This window comes from Tribolium madens, unplaced genomic scaffold, assembly GCF_015345945.1.
Source record: "Tribolium madens isolate multiple individuals breed KSU strain unplaced genomic scaffold, Tmad_KSU_1.1 Scaffold_7;HRSCAF=85;Tcas5.2_LG10, whole genome shotgun sequence".
Lineage (NCBI taxonomy): Eukaryota > Metazoa > Arthropoda > Insecta > Coleoptera > Tenebrionidae > Tribolium > Tribolium madens.
Window position 1 is genome coordinate 4,250,584 of NW_025401050.1, and position 13,969 is coordinate 4,264,552.

The window sequence follows — 13,969 nt, forward strand, 5'->3', positions numbered from 1 at the left end:
TTGTAAAATTTTTTATAGACATCATTAATAATGCAACATTGAATGTAAAGAATCATTAAAAACACAAACAAAAATGTTTGTTAAAAAATTGTTAAAAAAGCAGCGACACCGATTAATTTGCAATTATTGAAGATAAGTCAACATAAAATAAATATAATTATCATGATTCTATTTTTTGTAAGCAATAAAGGTCGGTAATTAGTAATTACAACGGCGCGACTTTACAGAAATGGAATAATTTTATTTGTTTGTTATCACACATATGTTCCTATTTTTTTAATATAATAATATTCATAATACCGTCTAATTTTATAGTGTTTAAATGCATCCATCCAATCCGCCTAAAGCTCCCGAATTAGCAAAATATGCAATATTATTTATAAGGAAGGTTATATATTTATAACTAAAGAAAATAAATGGAAAATTTCGATTTAATTGACATGGAGTGCTCATAAATAAACACAATTAAAGATGGACTAGTCTTGAGGTAGGTAGAATATTATCTGATGTGCTGCAAATAAAATATTTAAAATGTTTATCTATGTTAAAAACACATTGCTCATCTGGTTTATTTCAATGAATGCGACTAATTTGTGTTCGTTGTATTGCATTTAATTGCATCGATTTAAATAAGAATCATTACTAAACAGTATGTACGTTATGTATTATTTTTTGGCATAATTAACCATAATTCATATTAATAATAAAAAAAATATAACTTTTTTAAACAATTTTATTTATCTACAATGGCAAGATATCTAATACATTTTAATTAAAGTACTTGTCAGTCTTACAATTATTGAATAACTTGGAAAGTATTAGTTACACCGCTGTATGGATGAACTCCGCCAAAAATATGTTGGAAGTATCCAAAATGGTGTATTCGGTAAAGCCCCGAAGTTGCATCGTAGGGGATTTCCCATTCAATTGTTGCTTCGCTTCCACCAATTAGAGTAGAAGTCCGCGTCCAAATAAACCTAATAATTAAGTAAAACACAAATTAGTAAGACTATAAACAAGAATTAATTGTTTTGTCTTCTATGCAATTTCGTTTTACTCACTTTGTTTCCCAGTCCGCATCGGTAGCAACGATGATCCATTTGTCACCGTCTGTCAATTTTTCAACAGTGAGAAAAGTTTTTTCGTTCATTAAATTATTACGAGGGTGGCCAGACACCTAGGTTATGGGAAAAAATCAGAAAAAGTTTAAATTGAAAAGTACGATCCGAAAAATCAGGCGAGTTCGGGTTATTAAAAACAATTAGGAAAGTCTAAATGAAATTATGAACTGCGAAAACAAAGTATTAATTATTGAAAAAAACATACATGAAAAGTAGGTTTTTTAGAATTTCCTTGTGAGGCATTTTTCTAAACAAACAAAAGAAAAAAAGTAATAAAATTGGCAAAGTTGAAGAATTTTTATTTATTACTCAGATATTTTTTCATTAACTACTTTGTTTAACTCTAAACAAATATTACAAAAATGTCAAAGGTTTAATATGGTTTTAAACTTTTTTTAGAAAAATTAAGAGTATCATACAAAAATTTTAGTCAAAAATCGCAAAACCACAATAATAAATTTCTATTAAAAATCTACCAGGAAGTGTTTTTTTTTAAATTCATTTCTTAGTTTAGTCATAAAAAATAAAGAATCTTTAGAATGTTAAATGACAACTGATGTTAACCTAATAATAAAATTTTTCAATTTTTTTATAGGATAAGTATGACAATGATGTTTTTTTCTAAAATGTTGAAATTAAATTTCTATTTTACTTGTAATACTTAGCTTGTTCACTATTGAAAACAATGTGGCATAACATTATTTAAACTTTTCGTTTGAAAATTCAGCTTAAGTTTGACCATTAATAACTATTATTAATTTTTTTTCACAAAAAAAGATCCGTTAATAAATAAAGATTGATAGAATCATTAAACTAGAAAACTACTAACAAGAAAAAATATCAATAAAGATTTTGGGCCAGATTCAAAAAAGGTAAGCAAAAACTTTTGCTTGCGTATAAAGAGTAATTCAAAAAAGTTTACCGTCCTGATGAATTATACAGGGTGCGCCAGAACTCGCGCCCCAGAGAAAAATACCATATAAGGTAAGATACCAGGAACATGGAAAAAATATTAAAAAAAATTAATTATCTATAAAAATTTCAATGTTATAAGAGTTTAAATTTTGCACTTTAGCTCTATTTATTTCTGTTGGAAAAATAACTTTCCAAGTTTTTTTGCTACAGGTTATTAGAAGAGGAAACAAACTGTTACTCTGTTCAATGTTATTTGTGGCTTTTATTAGCAATTTTTTTTAATAAATGTCAAAATTTTTTGACAGAGAATTTTTTAAACATTTTTTTCATATTATTGGTATCTTATCTTCCTTGAAATTTTTCTCTTATTATTTTAATTTTGCAAAATTGTTTATTTAAATGGCAACACACTATAAAATCTTTATTACAAAGACTATAATTTAATGAGTACAACTATTTTTATCAAAAAAAATTTCTTATAAGTTGTTAATTTGACAAAAAAAATTCATTCGCAAAACACCATCACATTTTTACAGCACTTTAGTTTTTATTAATTATTATTTTCTAAAAATAATAAATTTAATAATTAAAAAAACGCTTGGTTTTATACTTGTATTAATTATTGTAAACAAAGAATTTATGCGGAAAAAAAACCAGAAAATCGCATCATCGAATATTCGAGCAGCTCTTGGCATTTCTATTCAAACATTTTTCTCATTATATTTAAATCAAATATCCGATTTCACATAAACCTTGAATCCTTAAATTCCGTATAAAACCCTCACTCAACTCGCCGACAATCAGACATCCGCTTTTTGTACCCGATTTAATTTCGTTCGATACCAAAAACCGAGACTTACAAATTTCACTCGAACTTTGCTCCTCACTCTTGTTCGCGTTGGAGGTTGGAGCAAACAATCGCCGAAATGATGTATCAAACCTGGAGTATCAAACACAACCCCAGGTTGTAGTGAAATAACTTTATGAGAAAGGTCAACAGGTAAAGGGCCAGAATCCAGCTTTTCTTCCTTTGAAAAATACAAAATTATATGTTTTTGTTGCGTTGACATTAAAGCAAAACATACTTTCAGGAGAGCCCTTATCAATTCCTTATATTTTTCTATGTAAATCGTAAGCGTGTGAGGCCCGTAAATAGTGGAAGCTCCCTCATATCGCTGCATCTGAAAAAAAAATTTAATATCTAATGTGAAAAAAATTATGTTTCTGTAATGTTATTTATTAGAGTGGGGAGAAAATGAAAATGGTTGATTTGAATGTAAGGACTTGTTAAATTCATGCCTATTATTGCGTAATATATGGAGGAAATGTTGTTCTACGTGGTTTGGGTATCAATTAAGCTGAAAAGGTTTCAGGATATTAAATACAAATGCTTGGGTTGTAATATCTGTGGAAAATTTTCAAGACAGGATTAGGTATAATCAAATTCATATAGGAATATAAACAAGAAGGAAGCTATAAGGATCGGAATAAGTAGTAACTTAATTTGGGTGATAAAGTATCTTACATTTAAATGAAAAGAGGTTTTAAACCAATCATATTTTCAGCCAAAAACGGAATACGTAACATAAATTTATTCACAATCATAAAGTAATATGTAATCAAATTGCCTTGCATGTGAAAAGTTGGATAGTAGTCACTTTCTTATCAGGTTGATATATAATATGACAGTTGAAGTTGAAAAATGGCGTTAATAAATATTTGTATATAAATGTGAATCTAAAACTATGTATAAATTAGAAAATGTCTTTGATATTGATATTGGTATTATATTCCAAGTAGCGGTATAGCGGTATAGAAATAAATTAAAACTATGGTCGATTAAATGTTTTACCTGTGTCATAAAACATTGATTTATATGACATCAGCTATTTTACACTTAATTACTTAACTAACACAAAACTTTACGATTTCATATTACACATTTAAAAATACTTCCTGAAAACTAATTACGAATAATGTGATTCAAAAAACTACAAAATACAGAAAATTAAATTAATAGAGAATCAAAAACCTCATTAATTGTACAAAATTATTCTAATTATAACATAAAAAATAATAAACTAATAACTATTTAAACAATACAGATAAGTTCTCGACAAATGAATAGACAAATTTGCTAATTTCTGATTGCCACTTTAATCTTAGAAGTGAGGTCATGTAAAAGAAACAAAGCAATCTGTAACCGAACATTTTTTAAACTCTTTATTCACAGTCATTTTCATTACATGTGAAAAGTTGGAAAGCACGACATTTTAATTTTAACAATTGATATGAAATATCAGGTTCAGGTTGGAAAGTCGACACTTCCTAATCATTTATTAGGTATGTAATATGACAGTTCATGTTGAGAAATGGCCACTTCCCAACTTCAACAAATGATAAGGAATTGACCACTTTCCAACCTGAATTTCATATGTCAAGTTATTCAAAATTTTATCGGCTTTCTGTTTTTTAAGACCGTTGAATGTGAATAAAATAATTAATAATTTAGTATACAAACCTTGGTGGTCGTTGCTTATCGTACTTCGACTTATTACTGACCGCGGCGCTTCGCACTTCCCATCTAGGTATGTAATTTAATAATAATTCTAATTTGCATTTTTTTTATTTTTATTTTTTGGAAAAGTAAAATTTTTTATTTACCTACTTTTAGGTGAAAAGATGCAAATAATAGTATTAAAATATTAGATTATTTTTCGTTCATTGTGGGAAAAAAAATTAGGGACACTATTGCTAATCTGTAGTTCCCTAAAAAGTTTTTATTATGTTGGCTATTTACAAGGCTATTTACAAACAAACAAAAATTTCAGCAAATATACCTACAGTATGTATTGATTACAAGAGGAAAAAAAATATCTTTAATGTTACGCCAAAACTGCAAAGGAAAAACATTTTTTCTTTCACCTGAAACGAGCAAATCTGTAATTAAAACTTCATTATTCCGACTCAGTGGAAAGAAAAGTTCATTTTTCTCTTGATTTTGGACTTATAATATACAGGGTTATTCTTAAATATGAAGCAATATTTTAAAAAATGTTTTTGAAAAACATAATTTTAATAAATGGCACAGCTTTAAGATAAAAAACAGTCATTTTTAATAAAAACTATCATTATTCAATGAATGAGTTAATTGTCAAAAGGACATGTTGTCAAATAAACAAAACCGCCAATGTGGTAAGATTTATAAAGCAGAGAAAAATTATTAAGTCAAAAATCAAAAGAAAAATAAACTGAATAAGAATAATAAAATTTTAATTGCAGATTTGATCTTTTCAGGTAAAGCAAAAAATGTTTTTCCTTTGCAGTTTTGGCGTAAAATCAAAGATAGCAAAATTGTTTCCTTTTGTAAACTCAATCAGGAGATATGCCTACTGTATTTTTTATTAATTTATTACAAACTAAGAAAAATGTAAAAACCCATCGTAATGTCTACTTTATAGGTATCATAATATCGAGCGATCAAGATAATTTGTAATCGAGTCAACCTTGGATTCGAAAACGTATGTCTGTAAAATGTCAAGTAAAATGACAAGTCGAAAACTAAAATGGCATAATCAAAAAGGTGATGATTATAATAACTAAATTTATAATTTACTTAAAAAAAAAAAAAACGGTCCTACTCGTATTATTATACGTCGGCGGCTAATTCCAGCCCATTTTGCCGTTTTACCTATTGACTTGTCATTTTATTTGACGTTTCACGTGCACTTAGACATACGTTCTTGGATGCAAAGGTGACTCGATTACAAATTATCTTGATCGTTCGATATTTCTCTCATAAATAGTTTTTTAGGTGTGGATTCAATGCAAAATATTTATGAAGTGCAAATATTCCAAAGATTTTATTTTGCTACAATGAAGAAGTCGTAAAATATTTATGTCATAACAGATCACCGGTTCTTATAGATTGGCTCTTTTCAAAACTGAGTAAACACTAACAATTTTGATTTAAAATTCAGATGCAACTCCCAAGTTTTAAGTTACTTTTCTATTTATTAAAATACATATTTCAGGTAAGCAAACAATAAAAATCAAATAAATTCTTGCGAATAAAAGAGACTCCACAAATTTGACGTAGTTGGAAACCCTAGATTCCAATTTTCAATAAAAATCAATTTAAAATACTACGATTATCCTTAACCGTTATAGCCTGTTCCCTTGCCGTCAAATTTGTAGTTCCAAAAGGCAATAAAAATAATTTTTACATCCGCAAAACAACAAAATCAAGTCAAATTTAGCGGAACAATCGTTTCAATTAATTTTAAAATTGCCACCGCAAAACTGGTCGCCACCACCGGCCCTAAATAAATCGCCCACTGTGGAATTTCCCATTTATTATACAACAGTGTACCAATTTCGATAGCTGCAGCACTTACTTGGTATTCCTCCGGCGTTGTAATGTAGCTAGTATAGACGTTACTCAAGCCAGTAATGATCGCCTTTGTATCAGGGGAAGCCCCATTACTGATGGCGGCTTCCTGCACGCTATTTCGGAGACGTCTGCCAGACATGGTGGTGAATTCACCGGGAACGGCAATTAGAAGCACTTCACCCACTTGAACGATTTGAGTGGAAACAATACGGGGTTGCCATTGGTAAGGAATCGAAATCTAAATTTATATAAAAAAAATGAGAGGGGATATTTATGAAATTAAAGCAGAGATGATTTTTGAGCGAATTTTTATTTAATAAAAAAGTTGATTGAGTCTGCGAAGAAAAAATAAAAGCGTTTGTACCGTTTCTCGAAAATACAAATAACGCAACGAATTTAATTGACAAAATTAATTAAACTGTGTAGAGGTGAAAAAACAAAACCGTAGTAAAAAATATGTTTACACGTTAATTAGCAAAAGCGTTTTTTTGTTCATTACAATAAAAATAAAAATAAAGTATAATAAAAATTGCAGACAAAAACACAAAAAACGGATTATTCCTAGATTGATAACAGTTGAATCATGAGAGAAGGAACAATTGAATAAATTAAATTTTTTTAAGAAAAAGTTCAAAGCTCATATTTTTTATAAATGATAATGAAGTTGACAGAAAACTTTAGAGTTATAACCGCAAAATAAAAACCAAACTGCTGCTAGGGATACTAACGTTTCATCCATCATCAACAAGAAAGGCGTCAAAATTTCAAATTTTAATAGTTATTTGTACAACTAGTTTTGAAAAAAGGGCTTTCAAAACGAGTTGTACACAACATTTTTTGCATAGTGATAACCCCAAAGACCAAAAAAGATATCAGTTTAATAAATCAAATCGTAATGTATCGCGAGCTCTTTTAACGAACTCTATAGAAAATGAAGAAATAACTATAGAAATACATGGTCAGTCACAGGAGAGTTACTTTGAAAATTAATTAGTTTGCAACCAAAAATACCTTTAGCGTATGTAACTGGATATAAAATTTTATTTAAATTATGTCAGTAATCAATGTGAGCTGGATAAAAATGAGTGAAGACGTCAAAATGACAAGTAATTGCCTACTGCTTCAAGGACTCTAAATTCATTTTCTGGGCCAGTAGCAGTCCCCTGACAGGAGGGCCATACTTGTCGCAACTTGGTAAAAAATACAAAGAATAGAATTAAATCTATTTGGAGATAAGGACTCAAAATCTTTAAAGAACCTTTTTAATACATTATTTATTTTTATAATAAATAGCCATATTTTGAACCATTAAATAATTAATTTTTATTATAATAACTATTATTATTAAACCAGGATTATCGATCTTATACCGTTATGAAAATTGATGGCATTCTCCTTAATAAATGACCAGACTTTACAATTTACGGCATCAGGTGTTTGTCAACTTATTGACAACTAAGAGCAATTTAAGAAAAGTAACAAAAAAGTTTTCTTCTTTATCTAACTAAAAAAAGTTTTATCATTTTTTTTCTACTTTGCGTTCGTACTAAGGCCCAGTACGAAACTGTTTTGGGTTTTGTACTGAACAAAAACAGTGCTATAAAAATTATACTAAAAAGAGGGAAATTTAGTCTTATAATGTTGGCGACCTAACCGTCCGTATTTCTAGAGGCGTACATTGCAAAGTATCTTCGACACTTTCGAAATTCATTATTCCGAATAAATAATGACGTTTCAAATTAATTTATTTCATAGCCATCTGGCCACCGCGCAATGTTGACAACGCGAAATTCCCTACATTCCGAAATTTTATTTTTTTTGTTTAAAAAAGTGCAAAGTAGAAAAAATACTGTATGATATCTCGTTTATAAGGCATTTTGTCGCACTTACTGCTTTATGACGTGCAACAAAATGCTCTTATAAAACTCGTATCATAATATACTATTAAATACAAAGTGATTCACGAGGAATAATGAACCTGACCAAATTCTCGATGCAACCACCAATACTCTTCGCAAGTTATTTTGTGACAACTGTAATGTTGATTGCATCGAAAATTTGGTCAGGCTCATTATTCCTCGTAAATCACCCTGTATATAACTTAAATGATGCGTTTCTATTAATTCATCATTTCATAAAAAAAAGAGAGAAAAGAAAGAAATGAAAAAAATGCGGATGAGACTAATTTAGAAAACAAAATTTAAGTTGAATGTGGCAAACTTTTGAATAAAAAAACCCGCGTCATATTGTATTTTAAGGTTCATTTGGATCAATAACTGCAAGAGAAGTCAGTGACCTTTTCATTTTACTTTTTGTATTCAAGAAAATCAAGCGCTGAAAACTAGAAAAGCACAACATGAATCTCCTTATATTTCACCTCTCATGCAATTTCGTCCGCTACACGTGTACCAATTTAATTAAATATGAAATTACCCTTCCCGAGTTGATTAAAATTGGTTTAGGATGTTGGCACCTGATGTCTTCTTCCGTCGCTTTGAAAAGCAAATCTCGTAATGTGTTCCAATATGAGTTTGTCGATTTAGTGCCTTGGGCAAAACCCAATTCACCCACTCCATCGGTGGTACCGGCAGCGAAGCTGTATCCCATTGCTGGGAGGCATCCAGTGACCTACCAAATGACCCAAGATTAAAATTTTTTTAACCATCATGAGCGAAGGTCTTACATGGGTTATGGTACCGTTGGGTAGTGCGATGGTCACGTTTTGGGTCGGCATGTCGACGTATTGGTGGATGTGTCGGACGGGGCCGGTCACTTCTTTAGCGTTGGCGGATTGTAAAAGAATCTGAAATATTTTTTAATTTTAGTTTAAACTGAAGGGTCGGTAGAATGCTAATATAATAACTTGCAGTGAAATGAAGAATGTTGAGACTGATTCCAGTTTATGGTTTATGCATTGTTAAATTTTTATCTCCGAAAACATAGCGATCTGATAAGGATTTACAATTACCCAAAATTTTATTGACATGTTTACATATTTATCAACTTTCATTTGATTTTTATTGTCTAGTCGTTCTAATTATTATGCGTTTATTTAAAACTATTTTTTTTTTAATTAATAGGTAACAACGTGTGAAAAACTGATTTAAAAATAAAATATTTACACAATTAAAAACAGAAATTGGAATTGGGTCTTTTTTCTGTATTGTGATACTTTTTGAATAGTATAATTTTTATTTTTGTTGTTTTAACAATATACAGGGCTGTTCAGAAAAGATAATGAGCCTTACGATCTGGCGATGCAACCCAAAAAACAAATTCCATTTACGCCTTCGATCCAATTTAAATTAGGATATGCAAATTTAATCCAAGTTATCATCTTATGTCACTCTGACTTCAGTGCAGAGAACGATCATTAGTGTCATCCAGTTCTCGCGGAATGATAGAGAAACTAGAGAAGTCTCTTCGGTGTAACCCAATACAAAATGTATGAAAGAATGAAACATTAATTGCAAATGCAAATAGTAATTGAAATTAGATCAAGACATAAATGAAATTTGTTTTTTGGGTTGCATCGTCAGAACGTCGAGCTTATTATCTTATCTGAATCACCCTGTATTTACCGTGTTGTGTCTTTATCCTAAAAAATAAAACTGCAAAAATATACGTAACCTGTTTTACCCAACTAGATTGCTAAAACGGGATACTTTTCGCTTAAATAATAAAAACAAAAGTTTCTCTTGTATAATCAATTTTTTCTTAAAAAGAAAATGGTGATCAAAAGTTTATTGATTCGTGAAACTGAAGCCAAAACTATGATCATTACATCACTTTATTAAAAAAGTTATGAGGCCTAGAACACTAAGTATCCCATTTTACCTAACTTTCCCCTACTATTTTATTCACAATCATCCTCCTCAACAGAAAACCAATAAGTTCAGGTTCGAAAGTGGTCATTTCACTATTTTATGATTGTGAAAAGAATATTTTTCAGCAAAATGTTACAGCAATTAATTATTGTTACTATACATGAAACTTTGTTTCAATTTACTTTGTCGTAATTTATTCATGTTGATGAAAAGATGATTAAACAACAATGTGTACTCTATTTTTATTAACATAGTTATAAAAACAAACATACCTACTTAATAAACGTGACTGTTTACAAAAGAGACATGTCCTCGATTTATTTCAGAAACATCGTAATACATATTTTGCTAATAATGACAAGTCTACGAGTACATTGATTATTAACGTAAATTTATCGTTTTTGATAATATGTATTTTAAGATATTTATTATTTCACACTACAAAAATATTTATTGTTGTTTGTTAAGTACCATGTGAACAATATTTCCTCGAAAACTTTGTTTACTTATAAAACAATAACAAAATATGTTTAATAAATACAAGTTCCAAGTTCCAAGTGATTAATAGCTATTTATGTATCAAGTACGCAAAATAGGGTTTTAGGGGACGAATTGTAATTAATGACGAGGCGACGTAGGAGCCGAGTCTTTAATGAGAGGAGTCACCTAATAAAACCTTTTGCGTACGTGGTGCATACAATTTTTTTTTGTTAAAGCTCCCAAAACACGAATTTACACCTCTTACTAATTAAAAAAAATTCGTTACCATAGAAACCAAAAAAACTAAAACAGCTGTCTTCGGGAGCGTATATAAAAAATGTACTTTATGTTATATCCAAATAAATTACAAAATCAAAAGACACTAAAACCCTTCACAACGAGACCAACTTTGAAGTATTCATATGACGTACAAAATGCAAAGAAATAACATTTTTTACTTAACCTGTAACGAGAAAATTTATCATTAGGAGTTTATTATTCAGACTCAGTGAAAAGAAAAGTTAATGTTTCTCTTGATTTTGAACTTATACAGGGTGTTAAAAACATAAAATATTTTAGAAGATAATAGCATGAACCAAAATAAACAAAAAAGTCGTAATAAACATGGGTCCGCAATGTAACGGTTTCGTAGATATCGGATGTGAAAGTTTTTAGATTTTTTACTAGAAACTTCTCTTTTTTGTTTGAACAGATTGCAAATAAATGTTTCAAAAAACGAATAATTTTCGAAATCTCCGAAACCGTTACTTTGCGGACCCATGTTTATTAAAACTTTTTTGTTTGTTTTGGTCCATACTATTACCTCTTGAAATATTTTACAATCTTTTTTTAACAGCCTGTATAATTATCATTTTCGATGTTTTAAAATTTTTGATATGCCAGTGCATTGGTGGTTTTATTTTTTTGACAAAAGTTTATAATACTTTTAATGAATATTTCAAGGATATTGAAAAATCACTGACAGGATAGAAAGATTCGAGTGCCTTTTACAGAGTGTTTTCTTAATATTGCTCAAAATTGCAATCATATATTCTTCATCGAAAAATAACACTAATTTGTCAAATAAACAATAGTCCTATAAAGCTTCGTAACGGCGATACAGATTGTTAAAGTTTCATATACATTAGTTTCAAATACATTAGTTCCTCCAAAACCACTTGAGTTATTTTCATAATTTACCTTCTTTATAAGCCATTGAAAGTGCTTATTTTGCGGTAATTACTTTACTTTTACTCTTATTACTGATGTTCATATGAGCACGTCACTAGGTATTTTTTTTTTTTTGATGTGGTTGCAATATCTCCCAATATTAAGAATAGACTCTGTATATTGTTATTATAATTTGCATTTAAAATTGTTCAAACTCCCACTTTAATATATTAATTATTAATTATACAAATGTTTACCTTAGATTGTTCAAATAATTTCTCTGCGATAATTTTCGTACTCTCAAACATGTTGTCTCCGGGTCCAGCCGCCACGCAAAGCTTGGCTTGTCCGTCGCAAGTACTCGAAACCACATCACATTCCTCCCCCGTTGTCAAACACCTCGGCCCCTTAATATTCGGTGAGACGTCCCCTAAATTCGTCGAGGCGAAAGCCGCCACAATCCGTCCCTGCAAACGAAAGCTCTCATTTGTTGGCGACGAAACTAAATTATTATTTTGCTGGTGTCACAAATGAATAATGACTCGGGACGTGATTTATTGTTACTGTGTAATGAAAATATTAACAGATTTTTTACTTGGCCAACGAGCGAATTTTTGTTTAGGAACTTTTCCATCAGGACGGAGGCGTAGCCCACATTATCTGAGGAAATTAGGCAGTTTGTATTGTTCATGGAGGTGGGATGGACGGGAAACCAGCTAATGACGCCGATGGTGGACTTGGCGGAGTTGACAAGTTGTAGTTGCACCATTTCCTTGTCCACGTCATACTTGTAACTGAAAAAAAAAATCAATAATCCATTGAAAAAATCTTTTATCCGTCACAAAAGTGACCCTACTGACCCTTTATAGTGACTAAATTCACAAGTAAAAGTCTTACTTTTCAGCCATGGAGTAAAAATTCTGTTTTTACGTCTAAGCGTTTTGTGTTTTATTTCAGGTATGGAGTAAAAACTCTGCATTTTGGCTTAAGCGTTTTTTTTACTTTGACATTATTGACATTTTACCATTGTTGTTTCTTTCGAGTCTCTTTCGCTACTTCAGCAGTTTTATTGTAGATCATCAGCATGCACTACTACTAACTGCACTAGTCATGCACTAGTTTAATTAATAAACGCTTTTAAGTGTTATTATAATTTGATTAGTTGCAAAACGAACTGATTATTTTGTTTATTTACTTGATAATTATAGTATTGCTCTTTACCCTCAATTTGAATACGTTTGCGGATAAAGTAGTATATGTTATTTGAAGTAAAAATGAGTTTATTATAAACAGGGTTGATCAACAGACATAGGCAAATATGTTAATAAAAAACACACAACCAAGAGATGGCGCCACTTGCTTTTATTTACAGATTTCTGTAAATTCACGACAAACAGTAGTAAACAGCAAGGCCATTTAAATCAAAAAGCTACGCTTATAAGGCCGCTATATTCTCCATGATAACTGTTTCTGCAGAGTGGCCATAAAAACAAAAAAAAATAATTAAAATTAATATAATACCCTTCAATTTTACAAAATAATAGTATGAAATGGTAAAAACTGTGTTTCATTTGTGTGGCAAAAGATGTTCGCTTATTTGAAATTCAGAGCTATATGCAACAAAGGCAAAAATGGTTCGAAACTTTTGAAACGTTTTGCGGTAAGCAAATTTATGCAGACAATAATAAGGACAACCTTTTACTTTGTATTTTAATATTAAAGACACCACAAAAATTACGGATTACTCAACAAACAAACCACTTTGCAGAAAAATAAGTTATACCTACCTCGTGTTATGATTTCATGTTTTTTTTTGCAATTCTAATTTATTAGTATTTTGCTAGTCCAGAATGTATCTAAAATAAGCTCGGATCTTGGATACTTATAGCATTCATGTTTTAATTGATGTTTTAAGCACATAACCTAAAAATAAAAAGTCTAAAAAGTCTCAATCGACTGCGATCGAAATCGGTAGATGGAGCGCAATAAAGTACTGACGCCCTAAATGTCACAGAAACAAGGTTTAAATGGAAAAATCGAAAATTGAAACGGCCTTATAAGCG

The 13,969-nt window shown here is 30.0% G+C and overlaps 1 protein-coding gene across 2 annotated transcripts in view; it reads right to left on the reverse strand.

Annotated features, from left to right (window-relative positions):
- Positions 1-719: 719 nt before the first annotated feature.
- Positions 720-13,969, reverse strand: part of LOC123009585 (neutral ceramidase-like) — a 21,053-nt gene continuing 7,803 nt past the window's right edge. For both annotated transcript variants that reach the window (XM_044405992.1, XM_044405993.1), the window contains exons 6-14: positions 12,502-12,700; positions 12,164-12,373; positions 9,113-9,232; positions 8,863-9,057; positions 6,434-6,667; positions 3,122-3,217; positions 2,897-3,064; positions 1,062-1,177; positions 720-977 (exon numbers count right to left, since the gene is read on the reverse strand). In XM_044405992.1, coding sequence (XP_044261927.1) covers positions 797-977; positions 1,062-1,177; positions 2,897-3,064; positions 3,122-3,217; positions 6,434-6,667; positions 8,863-9,057; positions 9,113-9,232; positions 12,164-12,373; positions 12,502-12,700 — 1,519 coding nt within the window. In that variant the 3' untranslated portion in view covers positions 720-796. The remainder of the gene's footprint in view (positions 978-1,061; positions 1,178-2,896; positions 3,065-3,121; positions 3,218-6,433; positions 6,668-8,862; positions 9,058-9,112; positions 9,233-12,163; positions 12,374-12,501; positions 12,701-13,969) is intronic.